Here is a 27,970-nt window from a genome sequence, read left to right on the forward strand (position 1 = left end):
AAAACTCAGGAAGAGAGAATGTTCTCCTCTGGTCTGAAAAAACTTCAGAATAGGAGTGACGTCATTATCAGGCCTGCTGATAAGGGAGGAGGATTGGTTGTGCTAAGCAAGGAGCAATATTTAAACCAGATATATGACATCCTTAATGATAGACACTTATTTACTACTTCAAAAAAAATCCCACTAAAAATTACTTGAAAGAACTAGAAGCTCTTATTAGTAAAGGTAAGGCAATGGGGATTTTGACTAAAAAAAGGAAAGTAAATTCCTTATCCTGACAGGTCCTCAGATACCTGTTATGTATAGCTTGCCCAAGATCCACAAGGACATGGTAAATCCACCAGGCAGGCCTATCATAAGCGTTATAGGTTCACTCACTTCTAAAATTGGAGAGTACATTGATACCTTCTTACAGACTCTAGTTACTGATACCCCAGCTTATCTTTGGGACACAAAGCATGTTCTAAACGAGCTGGCTGATTTTGAGTACAGGGAAGGGATGACATTGGTTACTGCTGATTTTGCCTCCCTGTACACAAATATAAAGCATGAACATGGTTTAAGAGCTGTTAAATACTATTTAAGCAAGGATCTAACAATTCCTGTTAAGCAGAGGAATTTTATCCTGGAGCTTTTGACATTTGCTATGTCTCATAACTTTTGTTGGTTCTAGGACAGATTCTACCTACAACAAAAAGGGGTGGCCACGGGGGCTAAATTTGCTCCGAGCCTGGCAAATTTATTCATGGTTTATTGGGAGAGGGATGCCATCTACCAGCGAAGACAGGAGGGCCTGGCTTTTCACAGGAGGTTCATAGACGATATTTTGCTCATTTGGACAAGCGATGCGTCCTCATTGAACACCTTTATGAGTGCTCTTAATACAAATGAGAAGAGTATCAAACTGAACTTCTGTACTAGTCGGGAAAAAATAGATTTCCTTGATAAATCCGTTAAAGTCAAGCAGGATAGGTTGGAAACCAGCACCTTTTTTAAGGTAACTGACAGAAATAGTTACATCCCTGTCACCAGCTGTCATTATTCCCCTTGGCTTCAGAATATCCCAAAGGGGAAAATAATGAGGATTAGGAGGCATTGCACCTTTTCGGAAGCTTTCATTGAACAAAGTACAGTTCTCAAGAACAGGTTCTTGGAAAAAGGTTACGACCAGGAAACCATTAATAAGGTGATAGATGAGGTGAGTAAAATGGATAGAACTGCACTAATGAGAACCGATCAGTGAAAACGAAAAAGAAGATGGTATGTCCGTTCATTACCTCCTCCTCCAAACAAGCATATCAAATCAAATTAATTATCAAAAAACCATGGGATATATTGCAAGCAGACCATACTTTGAGAGATTTTCTCCCTGAAAATCTGGAGGTTATTTATAGAAGAGCACCGAACTTAAGGGATAAAATTGTACACAATGTGGTAGATCCCCCCAAACCTAAACGTTAATGTTAGGAGGTTTAAAAGGTTTTTATCCCTGCAATAGGTGTCATATGTAAATTAGGCCATAATAGGCTGAAGATTACAAATTTCTCCTCTAATGTAACAGGAAGGAGTTATGAGATTGACACCTTTATATCTTGCGAGTCCAAGTTTGTGGTCTATTTATTGAAATGCGGCTGTAAGAAACAATACTTAGGACGCACGACAAGGGGACTCAGGGATAGACTAAGAGAGCATGTGTACTGTATTAAAACTGGTTATAGGAAACATAGTCTATCACTGCATTATAGACATACCACAACAGTAACCTTAGCTGCTTGAAATTTACTGCTGCTGCATTACTTGATCCCCATTGGAGGGGTTGTAATAAGAAGAGGGAGGTATCAAGATTGGAAATGCAGTGGCTGCATGAATTAAAATCTTATTTTCCGTTTGGTCACAATGTAGAGTGGGATCTCCATTGTTTTATAGACAATGGTTGAGCCTGCACTGCTTTGTGACCTTTCATTTTGTGTTTCTGCTCCTTATGAATTCTGCTCTAGATTGATCTTATAATTATGAGGGGGAAGAGGCTAATCCTCTTCTACACTCCATATACAGGTTGGTTACAGGGATGGGGGTGGGACTAGTTTGTCCTCGCTCTATGTCCATTTTTCCCCCTGTGTTTTATTTATTCGTATTAATTTGTAGGTTTTAAAAATATCTTTGGGTTAAGTTCATTCCCTATAAGAATTTTATGTTTTAAATGATGTTTGAGTGCAAATGGGTCTGATAGTTGCACAGAACTTGTCTCTTCCCTTCCTGTGCCTATGCTGCTGCTTCTGGTCTCACAGATAATGGCGTTGCATCACCGAAGTGATGTATTAGGCTACGGGGGGGGGGGGGGGGAGAACTTCCGTACTTTAATTAGATGTGGCTGTATAGTGAATTTAAAAGGACTGTGATAGACAGATGATCTAAGCCTCTTGATGATCGACGATTGGTCGGAAACACTTTGGGCATGGTTTCTCTTGCTAGTCGCGCCGCTGTGTTCTGTAACAGCGACGTGACCGATGTAAGTACACGGTCCACTTTTATTATTGTACCAATAAAAGTTTTGGGGTTTTAATCCCTGGTTTCCTCTTTGATCCATACATGAGAATGCTTTGATTTGCTGGATGGTGTTCGATGATTGAGATTTTTTACTTCCCAGTAAAATCCGTTTCCTGGAAAACAGTATGGGATATGTCCCGTTCCTGGCTCTTAAAACTGAGGCTCGCTGAGAGTGGGAGAGAATATACAGGAGGATGTTCCTGCAGCCTTCTTTTTCCAGTGACCTGAATGTAGATGCTTATAACCCAATGATGATTATTAAAGATCCAGTGTCCCATACTGTACTACAAGAAACACATTCTACTGGTCAAAATTCCTATTTTTCTGTTCTTGCAAAAACACACACAAACATAAAAATCCTTAACAACTGATCCTAGTATTGTTTGTGTTTTTTCAGACTAGAGAGGCAGGACAGTGAAAATATACCACCTGCCAGAGATCAAGATCCTGAAACAAGAAGCCGTGGTGAAGGAGATGGAAAAGGTTCTGAAAAGTTAGAGAGAAGATCTGAAAGTAGCCAATTAACCAAGGTTAATGGTTCAGGGTCTTCATCTGAAAGAATCCTAGACATGGACCCCTCTAGATACCTACCTGAAGGAGAGTACCCTCCACAACCAAATGGATGGATTTTTGCCCCTTCTCCAGTTCGACCAGTGGGTAAAGCTGTTACAGAAAAAAATGGACAGCGAGCAAACCTGCCACGTACACACACAGAAAAGGTAGCTCAGAGACAAAACTCAATGTCACAGCTTCAGCAGTGGGTGAATCTACGCAGAGCTGCAGTTCCTACAGAAGACATGCAAAGGTAAAATGCTTTTTACATTATGTATAGAAGAAGGTAGTGGCTACAGTTAGTGTTCCCTGTAAGATCCCGATTCTACCCTCTACATGGTATCTTTAGTGTGTATTTACTAAAATTGTGTTTGACTGTAGAGATTTAGATACAAAAAAGGAGTTGATTTACAAAGTTTCAGGCCATTATATGCAGTGAAATATAACAACCTAATCTGGTTTATACAGTGGGTTTTCGAAAGTTTGGGCACCCCAGGTAAAAACTTGTATTAATGTACATAAAGAAGCCAAGGAAAGATGGAAAAATCTCCAAAAGGCATCAAATTACAGATTAGACATTCTTATGTCAACAAAAGTTAGATTTTATTTCCATCATTTACACTTTCAAAATAACAGAAAACAAAAAAATGGCATCTGCAAAAGTTTGGGCACCCTGCAGAGTTAATATCTTGTACTGCCCCCTTTGGCAAGTATCACAGCTTGTAAACACTTTTTGTAGCCAGCCAAGAGACTTTCAATTCTTGTTTGAGGTATCTTTGCCCATTCTTCCTTACAAAAGTCTTCCAGTTCTTTGAGATTTCTGGGCTGTCTGTCACGCACTGCTCTTTTAAGGTCTATCCATAGATTTCAATTATGTTGAGGTCAGGAGATTGTGAAGGCCATGGCAAAACCTTCAGTTCACGCCTCTTGATGTAATCCCCCGTGGATTTCGAGGTGTGTTTAGGATCATTATCCATTTGTAGAAGCCATCCTCTCTTTAACTTCAGCCTTTTCACAGATGGCATCAAGTTACCATCCAAAATTTGCTGAAATGTTATTGAATCCATTTTTCCTTCTACTCGTGAGATGTTCCCTGTGCCACTGGCTGCAATACAACCCCAAAGCATGATTGATCCACCCCCATGCTTAACAGTTGGACAGAGGTTCTTTTAATTAAATTCTGTGCCCCTTCTTCTCCAAACGTACCTTTGCTCATTCCGGCCAAAAAGTTAAATTTTAACCTTATCGGTCCACAGAACAGTTTCCAAAATGCATCAGGCTTGTCTATATGTTCATTTGCAAAGTTCAAACGCTGATTTTTGTGGTGAGGACGTTGAAGAGGTTTTCTTCTGATGACTCTTCCATGAAGACCATACTTGTGCAAGTATCTCTTTATAGTGGAATAGTATACCACAACTCCAGTGTCTGCCAGATCTTTCTGGAGGGATCGTGCAGTCAAACGTGGGTTTTGAAGTTTTTCTCACAATCCTGCGAGCTGTTCTGTCTGATATTTTTCTTGGTCTTCCAGATCTTGCTTTAACTTCCACTGTTCCTGATGACTGCCATTTCTTAATTACATTCCGAACAGAGGATATTGACATCTGAAAACGCTTTTCTATCTTCTTATAGCCTTCTCCAGCTTTGTGAGCGTCAACTATTTTCAGTTTCAGTTTTCTAGACAACTGCTTAGAAGATCCCATGGTGCTGATTGTTGGGGCAAGGTCAGATGAGTCTGGGCATTTAAAACCTTTGAGATTGACATCACCTGGTCTTCCCAGATGATTGAGAACAATCCATGACACTGGCAGGTCTCAGCCTTGCAAAGGGGGCAGTGCATGCTATAAATTCTGCAGGGTGCCCAAACTTTTGAAGACACCATTTTTTTGTTTTCTGTAATTTTGAAAGTGTCAATGATGGAAATAAAATCTAACTTTTGTTGACATATTGTAAGTAGGGATGCACCGAAATGAAAATGCAGGATGCCTTTGGCCGAAAACCGAAACCGAAAATTACTTTTTCCCCCAAAAAATTCTAACAGATAGAAGAGGGGCATACACCAGAAACAGGCAGCGATGTACACCTGTCGCTGCCACCCTGTCACAGTATATGTACTGTGACGGGTTGGCAAGAGGTTAATTTAATTACCAATGGTATTTGTATTATGCAGCATGAGGGGGTTAATGTATTGCCACTGCTGGTCACTGATGAATTAGTGACCGACCAGTGGCAGTTAATTAACCCCTTTGTGCTGCATTAGTGCAACCAGTATCAGTGTTAATTACCACTGATTGCACTAAAGCAGCACAAAGGGGTTAATTAACTGCCACTGGTTGGTCACTAATGCAGTAGTGACAATACATTAACCCCTCATGCTGCATAATACTAATTCCATATGTAAGCTGCCTCAGCGTCCCTCCGCATCCCAAGGATGAAATCTCCTTACTCTCACTCTGCACCTTTTTTTTTTTTTTTTTCTTCAGCATAATGATCAAACAAATAAAAAAAAGCAGTCAATGTATGGGTTGCATAAGTGCTCAATGGAATTTGGAAGAACAGAGGGGGGGGGGGGGGGCAGATAGGGGAGACAAGGGAGGGAGATGGGGACAGTTATGTGTAATGAAAAGTGTAAATGCAGTGCTCAGTGCTCACTCATTCAAGGTCCGAGGACGAGGCAGAGGCTGGATGGCTCAGGTATCATGAGGCTTGGAATGTGTAGCTGCTTGCTGTTCTTCATATTTCCCGCCCACATCCCCCTCTCTGTCCTACACATACGTCGAGATAGGAGAGTGGGTGGCCCCGGGCAGACACAGAAAACCTGGGGTGGGAGGGGGGAGGAGGATGAGCTGCATGTCTTTCTCCTCTCCTGTCCGTGTCTGGGAGGGGTGAATACTGCTCGCTGCTGGGCTGTGTGATAGACGAGGTGTCACAGACGCTCTGCTCTGCTGCAGCCACAGCCCCTAATTGAAAAGACTGATTCTCCTATCCTACGGATGGGAGAATCAGGGACTTTTCAAACCTGCGCTGCGCCCTCCTCCTTCCTCACGGCGGCCATTAATTTCGGCACTTTTAACCTATTTTCGGCCGAAATGGGATAGGCTCATTTTCGGCCGAAAATTTCGGTGGCCGAAATTTCGGTGCATCCCTAATTATAAGAATGTCTAATCTGTAATTTGATGCCTTTTGGAGATTTTTCCATCTTTCCTTGGCTTCTTTATGCACATTAATGCACATTTTTACCTGGGGTGCCCAAACTTTCAATCCCCACTGTAGGTTTACCAGATTATAGTAGCCATAATACAAAAAGTATTGGTTGTATTTGGTTTCTGCAGTTCACAGATTGCCATTTTCAGCCTTGTTATTTTTTTTAACGAATGACCAAAAAAAATCTATATCAAATTTACATTTTGAAGTTTCTACATTATCCACTTAAACTAGTACCCACAGCTCCATCACCTAATGTAAGGGGTGGGGGGTCACTCACCAGATATCTTTGGGCCACAAGGACCATCACAGCTTGTGTGGTTAATCCTAAGATTAGTGTATACTTGGCGTCCACCTCCTTTGCTCTTTCATCCAAAATCACCAGCAGGGAAGTCCCAGAAAAAAAAAAAAAAGCGCAATAATCGTGCTATAAGTTTATCTAAAAACAATCCTAGTTAAAAACATATGCCATTGCACTTGCATTTCCATGTGCCAGAAAGGGGCACCCACTGTACAATGCCTGGGAAGTTAGAATCCTCGCTGCTCGTCTCCATGAGCCGCCGTGCGTGCAACCTGAGTCAGACGTGATGTCATGTGGCCGCCATTTTATCTATTGGTCCTATATACTCCCTTGTGCTGTCCCATTGGCTTACTACTCTCCTAAGCATCTTTATATATGCTAATAGCATATAATGGGGATGTTTATGCCAATAATGTTATTGACAATTTAGAGACATTAAAGGATGTACATGTTATACATCTATGCATAACATGTTAGAACTTAAAAAAACTTGGTTTTTCGCATACCTTTATTGGATAAAAACGTATATACATAATTTGCTATATGATCCTATAATACCTATTATAATGAAAATGTGTTTTAATATTATTATTATTTGTATTTCAATACCTCTTTTCCTTGACTCCCCTCTAGTGATACAAATGTGAATTACTTCCCTTTTATTTAAATCAACATATATGAGATCCTATTTATACAAAATACTTTATTAATTGCTATATTTCCTCTTCATTTTTCAAAATTAAACATTTAAAATCATTCAGGAAACAATTTATATCTATATCTATGTTTTATGGAAAGTATTCATAGTGCTTCACTTTTTCACATTTTGTTATGTTACAGCCTTATTCCAAAATGGATTAAATTCATTATTTTCCTCAAAATTCTACAAACAATACCCCACCATGACAATGTGAAAGAAGTTTGTTTGAAATCTTTACAAATGTATTAAATAAAATCACATGTACATAAGTATTCATAGCCTTTGCTCAATCATTTGTTGAAGCATCTTTGGCAACAATTTCAACCTCAAAAGTCTTTTTTTCCCTCCAGACATGACACTTGCCATTCAGTCCAAAGTGTTCAATCTTTGTTTCATCAGACCAGAGCATTTTGTTTGTCATGGTCTGAGAATCCTTCAGGTGCCCTTTGGCAAACTCCAGACGGGCTGTCATTTGCCTTTTACTCAGGAGTGGCTTCCATCTAGCCACTTTACCATACAGGCACGATTGGTGGAGTGCTGCAGAGATGGTTGTTCTTCTGAAAGGTTCTCCTTTCTTCACAGAGATATGCTGGAGCTCTGTCAGAGTGACCATAGGGTTCCTTGTCACCTTCCTGACTTAGGCCCTTCTTCCTTGATCGCTCATTTTGGCTGGGCGATCCGCTCTAGGAAGAGTCCTGGTGGTTCCAAACTTTTTCCATTTATGGATGATGGAGGCCACTCTGCTCATTGGGACCTTCAATGCTGCAGATATTTTTCTGTACCCTTCCCCAGATCTGTGCCTCGAAAGAATCCTGTCTTCAAGGTCTACAGACAATTCCTTGGACTTCAGGTCTTGGTTTTTGCTCTGACATGCACTGTTAATTGTGAGACCTTATGTAGACAGGTGTGTGCCTATCCAAATCATGTCCAATGCACTGAATTTACCACAGGTGGACACCTATCAAGTTGTAGAAACATCTAAAGGATGATCAGTGGCAAAAGGATGTCCCTGAACTCAATTTTGAGTGTCATGGCAAAGGCTATGAATGTTAGTGTAGTAGACACTAGTAAGCGCTGGCGTTCTGTTAAATGGGTGTGAAGATGGTATGCATATAATACTCTATGGCATATACAAAAACACTCTATGGCATATAATAAAAAGGTTCAATAAAGTGCTCACGTGCCCAGTGCCACAAAAAATAAATTGATAGTGAACTCCTATTATGGTGGGAAGTAAATAAATATAAAAGTGCTGTATTTTTACTTGTGAAGCAGTGAATATCTACTAGATGGTAGGTGCATATATACTATGAATAATTAGTTATAATTATAGTTATTATCAGATGAAGATATAATTATATAAATTATGACAAATAAATATATATATATTGATGATTATAAATAAGTGAATATTCCTTTAAATAAATTATTAAAATATTAAAAAAATTAATAAAAAAGTGCTAGTGCAAAAAGATAGTCCAAAATAAATAGTTTGTGATCCTTACAAAGTGCTAGTGTTATTCCCAAGTTCAAGGGAAAAATAAAATATCCACTCCACTCACACGTTGGGCTGGATCGTACGTCACTTTGTCACTTCCGCTAAATGTGGTTCTGTCTCGTGGAACGACCCGAACATCCAGTCCGAGCGCTTACCGAGCGAGATTGCTGTACGCACAGATCCAGTACTGTGAGTGGATATTTTATTTTTATTAAATATATTGCAAACTACTACACTATGGTCGGTTTACTCTTCTTTTGGGGCAACGTATGAGCAACGTATGAGCACCTCCGAAACATCAAACCAGAGGGTTAGCGTGGAGACACCTATACACACCAGGACCGGTACCAGAGGCATAGCCAGACTGGAACCAGTAAAAGCATAACCGCAGGATCTCCTGGACCATCTCTATTGCTGTGCAGAGCCTGCTACCCCTTTAAAGGGGAAAGCATTGCGGGGAGTGCAATTCTTATGGGGCACTGTATCACCGCACAGAGCACAGCCAAGTAAGAAATTAGCACACCTCCATCGTCTCACCTACATTTCTTCTAGCTTCTTTTTTTTTCCCTTAAACTTGGGAATAACACTAGCACTTTGTAAAGATCACAAACTATTTATTTTGGACTATCTTTTTGCACTAGCACTTTTTTTAATTAATTTTTGAATATTTTAATAATTTATTTAAAGGAATATTCACATATTAATAATCATCAATATATATATTTATTTGTCATAATTTATATAATCATATCTTCATCTGATAATATATAACCAATTATTCATAGTATATATGCACCTACCATCTAGTAGATAATCACTGCTTCACAAGTAAAAATACAGCACTTTTATATTTATTTATTTACTTCCCACCATAATAGAAGTTCACTATCAATTTATTGAACCTTTTTAATATATGCCATAGAGTGTTTCTGTATATGCCATAGAGTGTTGTTATATGCATACCATCTTCACACCCATTTAACAGAGCACCATTGCTTACTAGTGTCTTACTACACTAACATATTAGAAGTAGCGCCAATACCCTTCATATTTCCAAATCCATTTCAGACTTCCCACTTTTAGTGAGAAGTATTTTAGGGAGGCTGCAAACTTTAAGACCATAACACATATTTCTTCCACCTATCTGCGTGGGATTACATATCATTTAAAGGCTATGAATACTTATGTACATGTAAGTTTTTTCATTTTTAATAAACGTGCAAAGATTTCAAACAAACTTTTTTAACGTTGTGATTATGGGGTATTGTTTGTAGACTTTTGAAGAAAATAATGAATTTAATCATTTTTGGAATAAGGATGTAACCTAACAAAATGTGAAAAAAGTAAAGCGCTGTGAATACTTTCCAGATGCACTATATGTCACTACCTCTCCAGTAATAGTGCACCCTGTCCATCCCATAAAATTTCAATTTAGTTGGATCTATAAAATAAGACACACTGTAATGTTTATATCCTCTTTAAATATTCTACACATGCTCATTTATGCATTTGTATGACATCTGGGGGTCCAACCTACGTATCTCAGGCCACATGGACAGGTTAATAAATAACATATTTAGTGGTGCAAGTGCTGAATTTTTTGATTTCAAACTCCCTTCCATCAGATGATGTATAGGATTCTTCCTTTCTTTTCTAATCTGCAGTTGTTTTGCACCCCTTGCACCTTACACATCTAAAGAACCCATCACTTTGCAGGAATGTGGTTCCCCTTAGGGGTGTCTATAACATTTTATGTTAATAGGGTTTCTCAAACCTGGTGCCCATTTGTATATGAAAAAAGTTTTTTGGGGGACTATATTCCTGAGTGTGCGGTCTTTCATGAGTATGGGCCAGTACTTCTTAATACTCTTTTCTACACTTTTGTTCTGCAGATTGAATCCTGTGATAAAGGCCATTTCCTTGCTATCTGTTGTTTTTGGTTTTTTTAAGTCTTCTCTTTTCAGTCTATTAACTAGTTCCCTAATGTTCAATAATTCTTCCTTCTTATATCCTTTTTTCCATTAACCTATCTATTAGTACATCTGTTTGGAAAAAATAAACCAACCTTTTAATACGAGTGAATTGGCTCTTGGGTATGGCTTTTGTCAATGTAGGGTGATGGCAGCTTCTAGTAGATGTATAGCCATTCCGATCCACACTTTTAAAATATGTCCTTGTGCCTAATTCGTCTTCATCCTTATATACCTTCAGGTCTAAAAATGGAATTTCTCTTACGTCCTCCGACAGTGCCCCTTCATAATCTTCACCAATGGGTAATTGACCTTTGCTCCGCAGGAGTAGCTAGGCAACAAGATTTGTTAATATCAAAGCTTTTAGCATATCACACCCCTAGGGGGCGGTCCCCTCAGTCAATACCTCCCTGCTTCCAGCATTCTCAACTCAGTTTTCAATTGCCTAGCTTAGGAGTAGCTGGCTGTTCTTGTGCTGGGGCTTTCAGTCTCAGCCTTCTATCCTCTTTTTGATTTTATTTCAAGTATTTTTCTCTTTCTTTTACTTAGCTGTTTTTTTCTCAGCATTAGTTTAGTTTTCTTCGGATGAAGATGATCATGCGGAGCTGGGTCTCGGACTGGCCACCCTGGATCCCAGGGCTGAGAGCCAGGGGTTTCCCCAGCCTGCCATTGAGCGTTCAGCTCAGGTTTCCCTGGCATATTGAACGACCCATCCCTGTTTGCTGCAGGGATGCTGCCTGTGAGGTGGCTACCTCACCGGACGCCATTTGCGGTTTCGCACCGCAGTCCACTGCGTCCTGGCTGCGACACTCCCTGTCCTCAGTACAGCGGTTTGGTCGCTAGAGAAGGCTCCCCACGCCATCCGGAATGGTAAGTAAATTTCTATGTGGGGACCTGTCTGTTTGGGTGTCAGTCTGTGACTGTGTGACCCGCATGTCTGTGTAAGTGCTGAGCTCCCTGTCAGATTCCTGTGTTAGCTGCCTTTCTGTGGGCTGCGGGGGGGGGGGGGCTGTCCCGCTCTGCTGTGTGAGATGTATGGGGCAGACTGGGCTCAGACATGCTGTACGGCGACCGCTGATGCGGCCCGCCTTTTTTTTCGGCAAACTGTGGTGACCGGCCCTGTGTGGTACAGCTCGGTGTTTTGGCGGCGATCGCTCCTGCAAGCACATGTCGGCGCCATTTTCTTATTGCCTAGATTCCCTCAGCCGAGCGGCCATGTTTGTGGAGCCTTCATAGGCTATATAGGGCGGTCAGTCATTGCATCACTTCCTTTTTCACTGGAACAGCGATCGGTGGCAGCAGCTGTGTGCTCTCTCCAGGTTTTTACCTTCCTTATCCTGTATTTCCTTGCTCAGTGCTTCTTATCCCTGCGGGGGTCGGTACATACAGTAGTGTGCGGTGGGCTGCGCTCGCCGCGGTCTTAAAGGGGCAGTCCTTTATTTCAGTTGATACTGGGGCATGGATTCTCAGGATTGCAAGTTTCCTCCCACCTTGGTGGGGGGCCAAGGGGCTGCTGCATCCCCCGAGGGGGCTGATCTGGCTGCTGTTGTAGCGAACTTGGCTTCTCAGGTGCAGATGCTAATGGCTGATCGATCCGCAAAACGGCCCAGGTTATCTATTTCCTCTGATTCAGAGGGCGATGGGGCTGCTATGGCTGGAGTGCCCTTCTCAGGGTCTCGTTCATCTCTGGACCTTGTGGGGTCTGAGGGGGAGGCTGAGGTAGAAGGAGTTGATACTTCTCCCCCTGGCTCGCCTGAAGAGCTTGCACTCATGGATGAGTTGATTACTTCTATCAGTGAAACACTGCATCTGCAGGATGGACCGTGTCCTCCTGCTTTGATGTCCTCTTATGGGACGAAAAGGAAACGCAAATCAGCGCAGGTTTTTCCCTGCCCTGCGGAATTTCAGCGCGCTGTTGATGAGCAATGGCGCAATTTGAAGAAGCCCTTTACTGTGCCAAGTAAGTTCAAGCTGCATTATCCATTTACACCCGCCACTGATGAGCGTTGGTGTGTGCCGCCTCAGGTGGATCAAGCGGTGGCAGTTTTGAATAAATCTACTGCAATTCCTGCTGAGGATACCCCGGTGTTGCGGGACCCTACGGACAGGAGATTGGAGTCTCTGGCCCGTCATGCTTATACGGTTGCTGGTTCTATGCTGAAGCCTATTTTTGCTTCCATTATGGCAGCCCAAGCTATTGCAGATTGGACGCAGGTGCTCAGGCGCACCCTGGTGGCTGACTCTGCTCCGCCGACAACATTGGCTATGGTAGATCAAATTCATCAGGGTGTCATGTATTTGTGCGATGCGGACTTGGATTTAGTCCCTTTGGCTGCACGCCTCTCCAGTGTAGCGGTGTTGAACCGTCGCCTGATATGGCTGAAATGTTGGTCGGTTGACCAATCCTCTCGCAAGACTCTGGCTAATCTTCCCTACGCGGGATCTCGCCTTTTTGGCGAGTCTTTGGATACTCTGATAAAGGGAATTTCTGGGGGTAAGAGCACTCTCTTACCCCACACTCACAAGAATAAGTTTGTTCGCGGTAAGAAGAATACCTTGTTTAGGCCCTCTCAGGGGTCCTTTCGTGCCTTTCGGTCGCAATACAAGGGCAAGCCCTTCAAGGGCCAAGGCTCCCAGAAGAAGCCGTGGGCAGGTAAGCAGAAGTCCGGCCAGTCCGGGTCCGCTGCCCATGCCAATTCGGCCTGAAGGGGCGCCCTCACCCGGTTCTGGGGTGGGGGGACGTTTGCTCGGTTTTCTTCAACCCTGGCTGGCCCGCATTCGGGACAGGTGGGTTCAGGAAATCGTTCGATCTGGATACAAGATCGAGTTTCTCTCTCGGCCGGCGAGCAGATTTTTTCCCTCAAATCTTCAGCTATCTCCGGAGCGTTTGCAGGATCTGCACATGGCTTTGCGGGACCTGCGGGCCCAGGGAGTGGTGGTTCCGGTGCCTCATCGGGACAGATTTCGGGGGTTCTACTCCAATCTGTTTACTGTGCCCAGAAAGGAGGGCAAGGTACGTCCGATTCTGGACTTGAAAGCTCTGAACCGCTTTGTGCGGGTTCGCAAGTTCCGCATGGAATCCCTGCGCTCAGTGGTGGCTGCCCTGAGTCAGGGGGAATTCATGGCCTCCATCGATCTGAAGGATGCGTCACCAAGGTGCTTGCGCCGGTCCTGGCTTTATTGAGAGCCCAGGGCGTCTCTGTCTTGGGATATCTGGACGATATCTTGCTTCGGTCTGCGACCAGTCAGGGCCTGGTGAACGACCTGTCCACCACGATGCAGACTCTGCAGGAGTTTGGTTGGACGATAAATTTTCCAAAATCATCGTTGTGTCCGTCGGTTTGTCTTCCCTCCCTGGGGATGATCCTGGACTCTGCTCAAGCGAAGGTCTTCCTGCCGGAAGACAAGCTCCGGACACTTCAGGACGAGGTCAGGTCCCTCAGGGACACTCAGTGCTCGTCCCTCCGGACATGTATGAGATGTCTAGGTCTAATGGTCTCGGCTTTCGAGGCGATTCCCTTCACCCAGTTTCACACGCGGGGTCTTCAGGCGGAGATCCTGGCCAAGTGGGACGGGCGTCCGCAATCTCTGGATCGTCAGCTTTCGTTGAGCCGCCACACCCGAAGGGGTCTTTTGTGGTGGCTCCAGTCCCCGGCGGTGTCGGGGGGCAAGTCCTTTCGTCCTTTGTCGTGGACGGTGATCACCACGGATGCCAGCCTGTTGGGCTGGGGTGGTGTTCTGGGCGTTCTGTCCGCCCAGGGAACTTGGTCGGAGGAGGAATCCTCCCTTGCGATCAACATTCTGGAATTGAGGGCGGTAAAACTTTGCCTTCTGCATTGGTCGGAACGGCTTCAGGGCCGTCCGGTTCGGGTTCAGACGGACAATGCCACAGCGGTGGCCTACATCAACCATCAAGGGGGCACCAGGAGTGCCCGTGCTGCTCGGGAAGTAAACGGCATTCTGTCGTGGGCCGAGACACACGTCCCAGCGATAACGGCTGTGCACATTCCGGGGGTGGAGAACTGGCAGGCGGACTATCTGAGTCGCCAGACCCTGGACCAGGGGGAGTGGTCCCTTCACCCGGATGTCTTCCAGAAGTTGTGCGCAAAGTGGGGTCTTCCGGATGTGGACCTGTTCGCGTCTCGTCTGAACAACAAGGTGGAAAGGTTCGTGGCAAGGACGCGCGATCCTCAGGCAGACGCCTCAGACGCGTTAGTGGCGCCCTGGCATCAGTATCGTCTGATGTATGCCTTTCCACCGATTCAGCTGCTGTCTAGGCTGCTTCGCAGATTGGCCTCGGAACCGCACGCGGTGATTCTGGTGGCACCGGACTGGCCTCGCCGGTCTTGGTATGCAGACCTTGTAAATCTGGCAGTCGACGCTCCGTGGCGCCTGCCGCTTTGGGAAGACCTTCTGTCTCAAGGGCCGATATTCCATCCTGCTTTACAGTCACTGGCTTTAACGGCCTGGCTGTTGAAAGCCAGGTCCTGAAGGATAGGGGTCTCTCCCCTGAGGTCATTCCCACTTTGATCAAGGCTAGAAAAGCCTCTTAAGGAAAAATTTACTACCGTACTTGGAAAGCGTACTTTGCCTGGTGTGAGTCCAGGGGGTATTCCCCTCGCTCATACTCGGTGTCGAGAGTGTTGGCTTTCCTCCAAACTGGAGTGGACCATCGTTTGGCGCTGGCCACAATTAAGGGTCAGATTTCTGCGCTGACCGTTCTTTTTCAACGCCCTGTGGCGTCTAATTCATTGGTTAGCACCTTTGTTCAGGGGGTGCGACATTTGGCCCCTCCTAGGAGGGAACCTTTGCCTCCATGGGACTTGAACTTGGTTCTGTCCGTGTTACATCATGATCCCTTTGAAAAGATCAGGGAGATCTCGTTGTCTCTGTTGTCCAATAAGGTTGCCTTTTTGGTGGCGATCACTTCGGCTCGCAGGGTGTCGGAGCTGGCGGCTTTGTCCTGCAGCTCTCCCTACCTGGTGATTCACAAGGATAAGGTGGTCTTGCGACCTAACCCATCTTTTCTTCCGAAAAGGATCTCGGAGTTTCACCTGAATGAGGACATTGTCTTGACTTCGCTTTGCGCGAAGCCTAAGCATCCGAAGGAGGTGGCTTTGCATGCCTTGGATGTTGTTGGGGCGATCAGGGTTTACCTGTCATCGACTAAGTCCTTTCGCAAGTCGGATTCCCTATTCATTCTTCCAGAGGGACCTCGGAAGGGCATGGCGGCGTTGGCTGCTACCATCGCCAAATGGATCAGACAGACGATTGTGCAAGCCTATGCTTTAAGGGTGAAGGTTCCTCCTTTCCCTGTGAAGGCGCACTCTACCAGATCTCCAAATGCGTCTTGGGCCTTTCGTCATCAGGCTTCTGTGGCCCAGGTGTGTAAGGCGGCGACTTGGTCGTCCATTCACACCTTCTCGAAATTTTACAAAGTGGATGTTCAGGCATCGGCAGATGCTTCCTTTGGCCGTAAAGTTCTTAGTGCGGCAGTGCCTTAGGGTCCCTTGTTTGGGCCCTTGGCTGTTGGGGTGTTTTTACCCCTGGGTTACTTGTTCTTCATGGGTTGTTGCTCCTGTTGCGCACGTTTTTCTGTTGCCAGGTTGGTTCTCTTACCTTGGTAAGGTTCCTTTCTCTGATGTGGGTACTGCGTTGCTTTATGCGCGGCTGCGTTTTTTTTCCCACCCCTCATGTCTACACTGCTCTGGGACGTCCCATTGGTGAAGATTATGAAGGGGCGGCGACTGTCGGAGGACGTAAGAGAAAACTGAATTTTTGTAAAATCTTACCGTAAAATTCCTTTCTCTGAGTCCTCCGACAGTCGCCGCCCCCGCCCCTCTTTTGGGGTTTGTTTATGTACTCTACTGCTATGCTACCAAAACTGAGTTGAGAATGCTGGAAGCAGGGAGGTATTGACTGAGGGGACCGCCCCCTAGGGGTGTGATATGCTAAAAGCTTTGATATTAACAAATCTTGTTGCCTAGCTACTCCTGCGGAGCAAAGGTCAATTACCCATTGGTGAAGATTATGAAGGGGCGACGACTGTCGGAGGACTCAGAGAAAGGAATTTTACGGTAAGATTTTACAAAAATTCAGTTTTTCTCTTTATTTTAGTTCCCTGTTAGTTTAATCTCATATGGGCTATAATTTACCTTCTGGAGGAAGTTGAACAGCTCCTCCTCCGGACCCTCCCAAATTATCATAACATCCTCTATGAACCTTCAGTAGTATTTATGATTCAATAGATTTTTATAAAGAATTTTTCAAGAAATAGAACATACAAACTTTGAAAAACATACATTTGGAATGCAATGAACAAGTAATATTAACAAGAAAGAACCTGGGGTCTACGCTGAAAGGGCCCCCATAGTCCTCACTGTAATTCATGACACATAACCAAGTTCAGTAAATTACCTCTGCAGGAGGTCTTTTATGAACACAATCAATCACGCATTGGTTCAAGGACCAAAGAATATTATGGTCCACCATGGCTCCAGAGAGATGCCCCCAGCACCCCACTGGGATCAATCTGCGCCCGGAGGTCAGCAACCCTGCCCACAAAGCCCCAACAGGCGGTAAGCTGCTGTCTTCAATAATACTTTATAACATGGTAGATGTAGTCACTTTTCAAATGTAGTCAGATAAGAGAAAATATTTATACATGCAGAGTGTAAGCATAACGAAGGAAAAAGAATTGTAGGAAAAGAGAGTAGGAGAGAAAGAACAGAAGAAAAATAGGAACACTAGATACCATCATCATTATATAAAGAGTATATGTACGCATACACCATTAAGGTCAGGATTAATGTAGAGGAGGGAATCCTATATCATGGAGATGGGTGTAATTGTGTCCAGGTAGACCATTTGTGGTTGAATGCTTGTAAGGAAGTATTATTACTAGATATTGCTATTTCAAGCTGTATATTTATAAGTGCCATATGTGGAACAGCCTTGGTAAAGGTGCCAGTGGTGGATGAGATTAACGTAAAGTCACTTTTTCAGAAACTGACCACACTACGACAATCCCACAATAAGTGCATAAGCGTGCCAAGCTGCCCACATCCTTTCCAGCATAATGGGGATGTATTTGGATATATCCTTGACAATCTAGCGGGAGTCAAGTATCCATTATGCAATACTTTCCCAGTGATTAGTGCAGTGTGTAAGGGAGAAATTACAGTGAAAGGCCTTGTTCCACATTTGTTCCAAATGTTCCACATTTCCAATGAAAAATGTTTTTTTTAGGGCAGTCTCCCAGTTGAGGATGAAGGCCGGCTTATGAGAATCAGGTGGTTATTGAAGGGTGTTATAGAACCAGGATATACCTCTTTTGTTATTGGGTCCCGTGGACATAAAGTTCTACACCTGTTCAAGTACAGAAATATGGGTGATAGGATGGGTCTTATAAAAAAATTATAGCTGACGTAGACTATAGGTATTCGGTAGAGAAGGATCTTGCAACACGTCGGTCATATTGGTAAGACCCTTCGCAACCCAATTTGAAGTTTGCAGTGATGGGATGAGACATTCAAAGGCCTTCAATGGGATAGGAACTTGTTTAGTTGGTTCGGACCCAGGTAAGGAACAAACTATATGCTTCCAAGCTGTTGTATAAACCTGCATGGAAGGTATAAGTGGGAACCGTGGATGACCTGTTGCACTAGCGCACAATAATGAGTGAAAACCCCATTTCCCACCATATGTTTTTCGATTTGGACCCACAGTTTGTCCAATTCCTGATGAAACCAAGCTTGTAGCTGATCTAAAACTGTTGCCATATGGTAATTCTTTAATACTGGGAGACCTACTCCCTCTTTAGTCCTATGTTTAATCAGTGTGTTGTAAGGGATCCTGGGTTTCTTACCATTCCAGATGTACGAGCACAGTTCTTTGTCTAGTGCAACAAAGAAATTATTGGGTATAGCAATAGCTATAGTGCGGAATAGATAGAGTAGTTTGGGTAGAAGCAACATTTTAAATGCCGCTATGCGGCCTATCCAAGAAATCTTAAAAGAAGATATGTGTTTGAGCCCTTTTTTAAGTTCTTCGAGTATTTTCGGGTAATTGGCTTCATATGTTTTGTGGGTGGGAACTGACAGCTCTACACCTAAATAAGACCGAGATCCACTGGACCATTGATATTGGAATTGCAATTTAAGTTTCAACTCCGCTTTTTTGGGGACATTGATTGTTAATATAGAGGATTTAGACACGTTAAGTTTGTAATACGAGGCCATACTGAAGTGGTGCAATTCTTTTTTCACTTCCGCCAGGGAAGAGGCAGGTTCTGTAAGTGTAAGGATCACATCATTGGCAAACAAGCCAATTTTGTGGGTGTGGGCAGAGTCTGCCACTTGTATGCCTTTGATGATGTGGTTATCATGTATACTGGCAGCTAAGGGTTCCATGAGCAGGGAAAAAATTATGGGAGACAGGGGGCAGCTCTGTCTGATACCATTAGATATATTGAAGGCGTCCGACAGAGCACTTGATGTGTAAACCCGGGCTGAGGGGCATGTATAGAGAGCCATTACTGCCGAGCTGACAAAACCATCCAGGCCAAACTTACTCTGTACCGCCTGTAGGTAGCCCTAGTGTACTCTGTCGAACGCCTTCTCTGCATCCAAGGCAAGGAAGACAGCCAGCACTCTTTTCCTTTCCACTATATTGAGCAAGTTGAACATTCTACGCATACCATCTGGGGCTTGTCTGCCTTTAACAAAGCCAACTTGGTCAGTTTTTATAAGAGAAGGGGTAACTTTCGATAATCTGTGACAATAATCGCCTGGAGCATTTCAGGAGGAAAAGTGGAGAAGCGAGCAGCTTAATTTAACATTGATGTCATGGTAGGGACCAAAATGTCTGCAAATGCCTGATAGTATTCCATTGAGAATCCATCACACTCAGGAGATTTGTTGGTGGCCAAAGATGCAATAACACGCTTAACCTCTAAGGTTGTAATCGGTGCATTAAGGATACTCGAAGTCCTGATGAGTTTCCCGTGGAAGACAAATAGATTTCAGAAAGCCTTCTATAATAGTTGGCGTGGGTTGTGGGGTATTAGCATCATCCTGCAAATTATACAAGGATCAATAATACTTTTGAAAAGCTTTAGCAATATCCTTAGGGAAATAAACTGGTGCTCCACTAATCGGGTCCTTAATAAAGCTCAATTTAGTTTTCAGTTGGCGGGTTTTCAAGAGATTGGCCAGCAGCTTGCCAGCCTTGTTCCCTTGAGAATAGAATTTGGCTTTGCAGCTATTGAGGGGGTGTTCGTGTTCCCTTAAGAGATGCAACCGGAGCGTCTGCCTGACTTGCGAGAGGTCTGATAATAATTTCCTGTGTGGGATTAGATTTAGTTTGGTGTTCCAATTGTTTAATATTTGACAACAGTGTACTAATTGTCTGCGTCCTACTCCTTTTCTCCCTTGCTGCAATTTGAACTAGCAGTCCTCTACTAACCGTTTATGTGCACACCATACATTGAATACATTAGTTTGAGAACATTCATTCAAAGTAAAAAATTCCGTAAGGTGAGTTATCATCTTATCTTGAATTGGTTTCAGGGACATCAAGTATGTATTGTTGCACCATAAAAGAACTGGAGATGGGTGGTTGTCATCCCTGATTGTTACTGACACAGGAACATGGTTCTCCGACGTAATGTAAGGTCTACCACACACACATCAATTTGGGAATATGTTCCGTGCGCCACCAAAAAAAAAGTATAGTCTTTATGCACAGGGTGTAGACAGCGCCACGGATCAAAGAAATCGAAGGTGTGCAGCAAAGGAGCCAGAGAGGGGAGTCTAGCAGGGTTAGGGGCTGTAGTATCCAGTGAAGGATGGAGTGTAGAGTTAAAGTCCCCACACATAAGCAAACTGCCCTTTTGAAGGCAAAGGTTTTTTATCAGCATTTTACGTAGAAAAGTCACTTGGCCCGCATTAGGGGCGTAAATGTTTACAATGGTATAAGGGACAATATTTACTTCGCAGGTTAAAATGATGTAGCGGCCATTAGGGTCTGTCAAGGCTGTCAATACCTGTTCCAAGTGCAGGCAGGGCAGGTCATGTAGAGAGGGTGGTCTGGAGGGTCCTCTGCAGGATTGTAAAGAGGAATTTTACTCGCTGTAGCATACCATTTGCTGTGATGACGGTAAAGAGCAGAAAAAGAGAAAAAAAAGAGTTAAGAACAATTATAACAGTCATAGCAACAAAGTATTGCATTGACAATTCAAAGGGGGTCAATTCCGGTGTTTACCCCGCACAAAACGGTCAGATCATAGTTCCCTAAGAAAACATGAACTGAACAAATTAGAATGAGACTTCGGTGGGCGAATCAGGATCATCCCGCCTTTTCCCACTCAGGGGACAGGCGTTGTTTAGTGGGGTTAGCCCGAGGGTAGTTCTCCGAAGGGGGTAAGAAGTCCCATTGTTTAGCCATTTTAAGGCCTTCTTCCAGAGAGCTGATCATGTGCGTGGAGTGATCCTTGGTGATTTGACCGGGTACCGCCACTGATAGGTAATCTAATGATTGCGCAGTAACTTTGTTAAGGTACTCATTTTCTGTCGAGCTTGTATAGTGTACTGGGACAGTCAGTGAAAAGGGTAACCGCGGAGAAGGGCTCTGGCAGCGGAAAGTGTTGTCTGGCGAATCGCATAAGATCCTCCTTGATGTGATGAGTGTATTTTTGAAATGACATCCCTTGGTACTGATTCAGGGAGATGAGCTGGCCGAGGTAGCCTATGGGCCCTATCCACCACCCATTCCCTATCCAGGGGAATCCGGTAGTAGAGCTGCAATCATATTTTGAATATAGGAGCGGAGATCTTTGGGCAGGAGGGACTTGTTAATACCACGGGACTTCAAATTGTTCCTGCGGGACCTGTCCTCCAGGTCCACTAGTTTTGCTTTAAGCAGGGTAATGTCATCCTCCTTGTCATTGTGAGCATCCACAAACTCATTGTGGGCCTCAGTGAATTCCACCGTTTTTCCTTCCATGTGGTTTACCCTGGTCCCCAAATCAGCTACATCTTCACTTACTTGGGAGATTAACATAGCCTTATCTTCATGTAGGGAACCCCCGTGGGGATAGACTAGCATCTCTTTGAGCGTAGTATCCATAATGGGTTGATTTTTAGTGGGGAAATTGTCAATCAATTCCACTGCCTCCCTGGTGTTATCCTGGGAGTTGCTGTCCTCCTCAATATGGTTGTACCCAATACGGGTGATGAAACCTATAGAATCAAGGCAACTCCTGCTCCTCACAGAATAGGAAGCTGTGATTACCAGGGGGTTAGCAAATGAAGGTAAGAGCAATAAAACATAAAAAGAAGCCATGGCCATCGAGTAGCCTCACAGTCAAGGTGTCCAAAGGAGAGAGCATTGTGTCAGCCACACTACAGTGAGGATAATTGCATTCAGAGAACTTGGCTAGCTGTGAGTCAGTCTTCAAGTAAAGGAAGTTCAGGGAGATGGTATGTGAAACTACACCTAGGCCAGAAGGTGCCTCAGTTACACTCAGTGGGTGCATGCTGTAAGGTATTAAATAAAGAGAGTTTATGACCCTGAGAGCATCGTTTAGGTCAAGCAGGTAGCCAGGTTTTTGACGTTGATGGTAGCTGTACGTCCGTGAAGTGCCACCAGTCAGGGAAGTCCACAGTCTCCAGGCTTAGTTGAGACCAGAAGTGGGCGAGGTCATTTTTGGTGTGTAAAATAGCAGATTTTCTGTTCGTTCTGCCTGAAGATTAAAGGGGACTCCCCAACGATAGGTGATGCCAGCTTCTTGTAAGGCTTCCAGGAGAGGATGAAGTGCTCTTTGCTTTGCATTAGGATGCGACAAGATAAGTCCTGGTAAAAGAATAAGTGAACACCATTGAAGTCAAAGAAGGGGCATTTTCGCATACATTGCATTAATTGCTCCTTGACCTTATTCTTGTGTAATTTACAGATAATGTCTCTGGGATTTGCAGCATCCTGTGAGGGGGGTCTGAGGGCCCTGTGTGCCCTGTCAATCTCAACTGATTTGGTTGGGGAGAGGCCCAGGAGAGTGGGGACAATGTTCTAGGCTGCTGTTGTTTCGGGTAGTCCTCTGATGCGAATATTAGATCGGCAACTACGATTTTCATAATTGTCCAGCTGGGATATAAGGGTCTCAATCCTCTGATCCTGAGCTGTGCACTTATCCCGAAGCTGGAAAATTGCTGGAAGTGTGTCCTCAACCCTCTGCTTCAAAGTTTCCAATCTAGTGCCCAGATGCGTGGTGTCTGTCTTTAGTTGCTCAATGTCCTGCCTGAAGGCCTTCTCTATGCTGCAAACAAAACGTTCCAGAGCTTCCCTTGTGGAGAGGGACAATATACCACTGGAGCACGTAGCAGTCATGTGAAACGCGTCTACTGTACCCTGCTGTACCTTGTACCACTTATGTGAATAAAGGAACTTTTCTTTATTGGATTCCATGGTGGTGTGTGACCATTTTCTTTTTTTATGCATTTTCTTTTTTTATGCATCTTGGAAGTCTCGCCATGTGGCCACCCGCCGCCACCGAAAAAATAGTTTAGGTAGCCCTGGTCGTGTTTTACTGACCTCCACGGCTGCGAGGAGGCTCCCTGGAGCTGGGAAATTACAGGGGATATTGTGGATTAGTGGAAGATCCCCCAGTATGTGCTGTTTCAGCTGCAGTCTGTGAGGAGCTCTTGAGTTTTGCTTCCTCACTCGGCCATATCCAAACCACAATGTTTTTTTGTCACTTAGGATTCTCTGCATTTCAGCTTCATAGTCTTATTTCTGTAGGATAACTAATCCCACCCCCACCGCCCCTTTTCCGCTGGCTTAATTACGATTTTCTAATTTCTTCTTATATTTTTTTTTATTTGTTCTGTTTTGTTACTTTGATTTCTTTTATCTCTTGTTGTAGCATATTTTTGAAATGTAGTGAGTGTAGATCCAGGCCAGACTTTTAAACAACTCAGATATAGAATGGAGAAACAAATAAGATCATGGTGGGACATCATATCCCTAGAACAATATATCAAGGAAAATTTAACACCTAGGAGGTAAAGGGGGGACTTGGCTCCAAATGATGGTATGGAATACCAACAATTACTGAATGAACGGTATCATTTTTTTCAATCTGGGTGAGAAGAAATTGATAGAAATTATAGTAACTAGAAGAAAAATCAAACTAAATCTGATTGAAACAAAAATTAAAACTGAAGAAAACCTGATACCGTTCTAGGAAGCTCAGGAATATAAAAATTAAGTTAAATGTATGGAAGACTATATCACTATGTATGATAAAGATATTAAAAAGAAAAAAAAATCAAAGTACCAAAGAGACACCAAAGATTATAAGGAAGGAACAGTATATAAATGGCAGGATAACCAAGAGGCCTTGGTGTCCAAAGAGTCCTCAGTGGATAGGGATGAAATGCCCCCAGAAATGAGGAAACACATTACAAGACATTTTAATATTAACCACCAGAGTCCAGAGAATAATAACAAAGATGGAAGAGACACTCAACGGGATTGTCACAAGTTAGCCTGTAGTTTTGTTTGTATCTCTTACCTCCTTGCTGCTATTGCCTCTATCTTGCCTCCCTTCACATGTGGTGTTTGGCTTCTCTGTTCTCCTATGGGCGTCGCCTGCTCCATTGTGGCTTATATCCTGTTCCTGTCTATTACTTCCTGGGTCACCTCCCTGTGTGCTTCCCTATATATACACATGCTCAGTGCACTGCTCCTTGCTTGAGCAACATCACTGTTCTCTGAGCTCCCATCCGTGTATCCCTTGGCTATTGTATCTGATCTCCTGTGTACCGACCCGGCTTCGTTTCTCCGTCTATGTTCGTCTGCTGCCTGTCCTGACCTCGACTTGTCTCTTGGATCTCCTTATAGTCTCCTGTTTACCCTGCACACGCCAGCGGTCTCCACATCCTCAGCTGGGCCTACCTGGGGGCCGCGACCTGGTTCCAGTCTGCTGCAAGTCCATCCCCACTATCAGGGGCCCTGTTGAAGAAGCAGGCTGGGGCTTAGACTCCACGCCCTGGGAAATCCTAAACTGGGGATCTATAAGGGCTCAAAACCACAGACTCGTTGACAGTTTGCTCAAGCCATGAGCTCCTCGGAGACACCGCAGCCACTTCTGGATCAACTTCAGAGTTTGGCGCAGAGAGTTGACGTTCAGCAGGCTTAACAAGAACAGATTATGCAGTGTCTGCAGGCACTTTCCTCCCGTCTGGATCAGCTGCAGATTTTGCCTACTCCCTCTCCCTCCGTTCCAGCTCCTGGGTCCGCCCCTGTCGCTTCTGCTTCCGCAGTCCCTCCAGCAGAGGTCAGTCCTGCAAAACTCCAGCTGCCTCCGCCACCGCGCTTCTCTGGGGACCCCAAAGCTTGTCGGGGCTTCATAAATCAGTCCTCAATCCACTTTGAGCTAGCGGGCTATTACTTTCCTACTGATCGTTCCAAGGTGACGTACATGATTTCACTCCTGTCGGGACCAGCTTTGGCTTTGGCCTCACCACTGTGGGAGCATCAAGATTCTACCATTTCAAATCTCTCTGCCTTCCTACAAGCTTTCCGTAATACCTTTGATGTGCCTGTCAGGGCCTCATCTGCTTCTGGAGCTCTTCTTCGTCAAGGAAACATGACTGTTGGTCAATATGCAGTTCAGTTTCGCACCTTGGCTTCAGAACTGGCATGGAACAATGAGGCACTTACTGCAACCTTTTAGCAAGGTCTTGCGGATCATATCAAGGATGAACTAGCTGACAGAACTATACCCACCACCTTGGATGGCTTGATTGCCCTTAGCATCCAAATCGATATCCGCTTCCAGGAGCGAGATCTGGAAAGGACTGCGTCACGTCACCCCCCGGTGGGTCACTTCGCTCCTGTTGTCCAGAACATTCCTGAACGACCCATCTCTCCCGCAGTATAGGCTTCTGAAGAACCCATGCAATTGGGCCAGACATGCCTCACTCCACAAGAGAGGTCACGTCGCCTGAGACTCGGCCTGTGACTTTACTGCGGAGCTGGGGGTCATATGATAAAATCCTGCCCTGTCCGTCCGGGAAACTCTCTGGCCTAGGTCGCTTAGAGGGAGGCGATCTAGACCAGAATTTGAACTCTGCCACTTACCCTCGATTTTGTTATACCCGTCTCTATTCATTGGGCCCTGAATTCGTACCAAGTTTCTACATATGTGGACTCTGGAGCAGCTGGGAATTTTATTGAGCAGTCCTTGGCCACTGAACTGGGCATTCCTCTAGTCCCCCTGGCTATGCCCCTATCTGTATCGGCAGTGGATGGCTCGACCTTGGCCTTCGGACCCCTACGCTTTAGAACAACCTCCATCACCATGCATGTTGGTGTCCTTCATCGGGAGGAAGTCTCCTTTCTGATACTTCCCAAGTCTTCTAGTCCCATCATTCTTGGACTTCCATAGTTGAAGAAACACTCACCCTATCTGGATTGGAACTCTGGCCAAGTGTTATCTTGGGGGTCCCAGTGCCATCAGACCTGTCTCCCTAAGGTATCTCCACCTCTCTGTGTACCGGTGGCTGAGGTCACTACCTCACCAATACTCCCTCTGCATTATCTGGCCTTCCAAGATGTCTTTTGCAAAAATCTGCTGACAGTTTGCCTCCTCATTGTCCCTATGACTGTGCGATTGACCTTCAACCAGAGACTTCACCACCCCGAGGTTGAGTCTACCCTCTCTCCATCCCTGAGACCCAAGCCATGTCTAAGTACGTCCAGAAAAATCTGGAGAAAGTATTTATACGTAAATCCAATTCTCCTGCTGGGGCTGGGTTCTTTTTTGTGGAGAAAAAGGATGGTACACTCCGGCCCTGCATTGATTATAGAGGTCTCAATGTCATCACAATTAGGAATCGGTACCCGTTACCCTTGATTTCCAAACTTTTTGACAGGTTACGAGATGCTCGTATTTTCACCAAGTTAGATCTCCGTGGAGCCTACAATTTGATTAGGATTTGAGAGGGAGATGAGTGGAAAACCACTTTTAACACCAGAGACAGGCACTATGAATACCTCGTAATGTCTTTTGGCTTGTGTAACGCCCCAGCTGTCTTCCAGAACTTTGTTAATGACATTTTTCTGATCTCCTATACGTTTGTGTCATCGTGTATCTGGATGACATACTCATCTTTTCTCCAGATTTGAACACTCATCGCCAGCATGTTTGTACAGTTCTTCAACGTCTTCGGGACCACCGCTTGTATGCGAAGTTGAAGTGCCTCTTCGAGCAAACCCAAGTTCCTTTCCTAGGCTACATAGTCACAGATAAAGGGTTGTTTATGGATCCTGCCAAACTTCAGGCCATCTCTAACTGGCCTCAGCCTTCTGGTCTAAAAGCTACACAACGTTTCTTGGGGTTCACCAATTTCTATCGCCAGTTCATCCCTGATTACTCCTCTCTGGTGGCACCCATTACCTCTTTGACCCGGAAGGGCGCCAATGCCAGAACCTGGCCTCCTGAAGCTGTCGAGGCTTTCCACAAGCTCAAAACGGCCTTCCTATCGGCATCTATTCTCAAACGTCTTAACATTCTTCAGCCTTTCTTCTTGGAAGTAGATGCTTCATCCTTGGGAGTGGGGGGCGTCCTTCTCCAAATGCATGACAGTAAGCTCCGCCCCTGTGCATTCTTCTCTAAGAAGTTTTCTGATGCGGAAAAAAAATTACACCATTGGGGATCGGGAGCTTCTGGCTATCAAGCTGGCACTACAAGAATGGCAACATCTACTGGAGGGGTCTCCTCATCGTATTCTGATCTATACCGATCATAAGAACCTCCAGTATCTGCAGTCCTCCCGACGTTTGAATCCCAGGCAAGCACAATGGGATCTCTTCTTTGCCAGGTTTAATTTTGACATAACCTTCCGGCCCGGCTTCAAGAATGCTCGTGCTGATGCCTTGTCCAGATCATTTGACGTGGCTGACTCCGAGTGTCATATTGAACCTGAACCGATTATTCCTGCCAATTGTTTCCTGGCCTCCACTCACCTTCAGTCTCCACGTATCCCTCCCGGAAAGACCTTTGTGGTGCCCTCCCTTCGCCCCAAGCTTCTCAAATGGGCACATGACTCTAAACTCTCTGGACATCCTGGTGTGCAACGCACCTGTGCCTTCCTGCAGCGTTACTACTGGTGGCCATCACTCCGGAAGGATGTTGAGGA

The 27,970-nt window shown here is 44.6% G+C and overlaps 1 protein-coding gene across 2 annotated transcripts in view; it reads left to right on the plus strand.

The window, feature by feature from the left end:
* PLEKHA6 (pleckstrin homology domain containing A6) overlaps nt 1-27,970 on the plus strand; it is a 949,845-nt gene that overhangs the window by 231,911 nt on the left and 689,964 nt on the right. For both annotated transcript variants that reach the window (XR_014224910.1, XM_082245107.1), the window contains exon 7: nt 2,945-3,352. Coding sequence is in view for 1 of the 2 variants with exons in the window: in XM_082245107.1 (XP_082101233.1) it covers nt 2,945-3,352 (408 nt within the window). In the remaining variant the exon portion in view is untranslated. The remainder of the gene's footprint in view (nt 1-2,944; nt 3,353-27,970) is intronic.

This window comes from Pelophylax lessonae, assembly GCF_965119305.1.
Source record: "Pelophylax lessonae genome assembly, chromosome: 2".
Taxonomy (NCBI): Eukaryota; Metazoa; Chordata; class Amphibia; order Anura; family Ranidae; genus Pelophylax; species Pelophylax lessonae.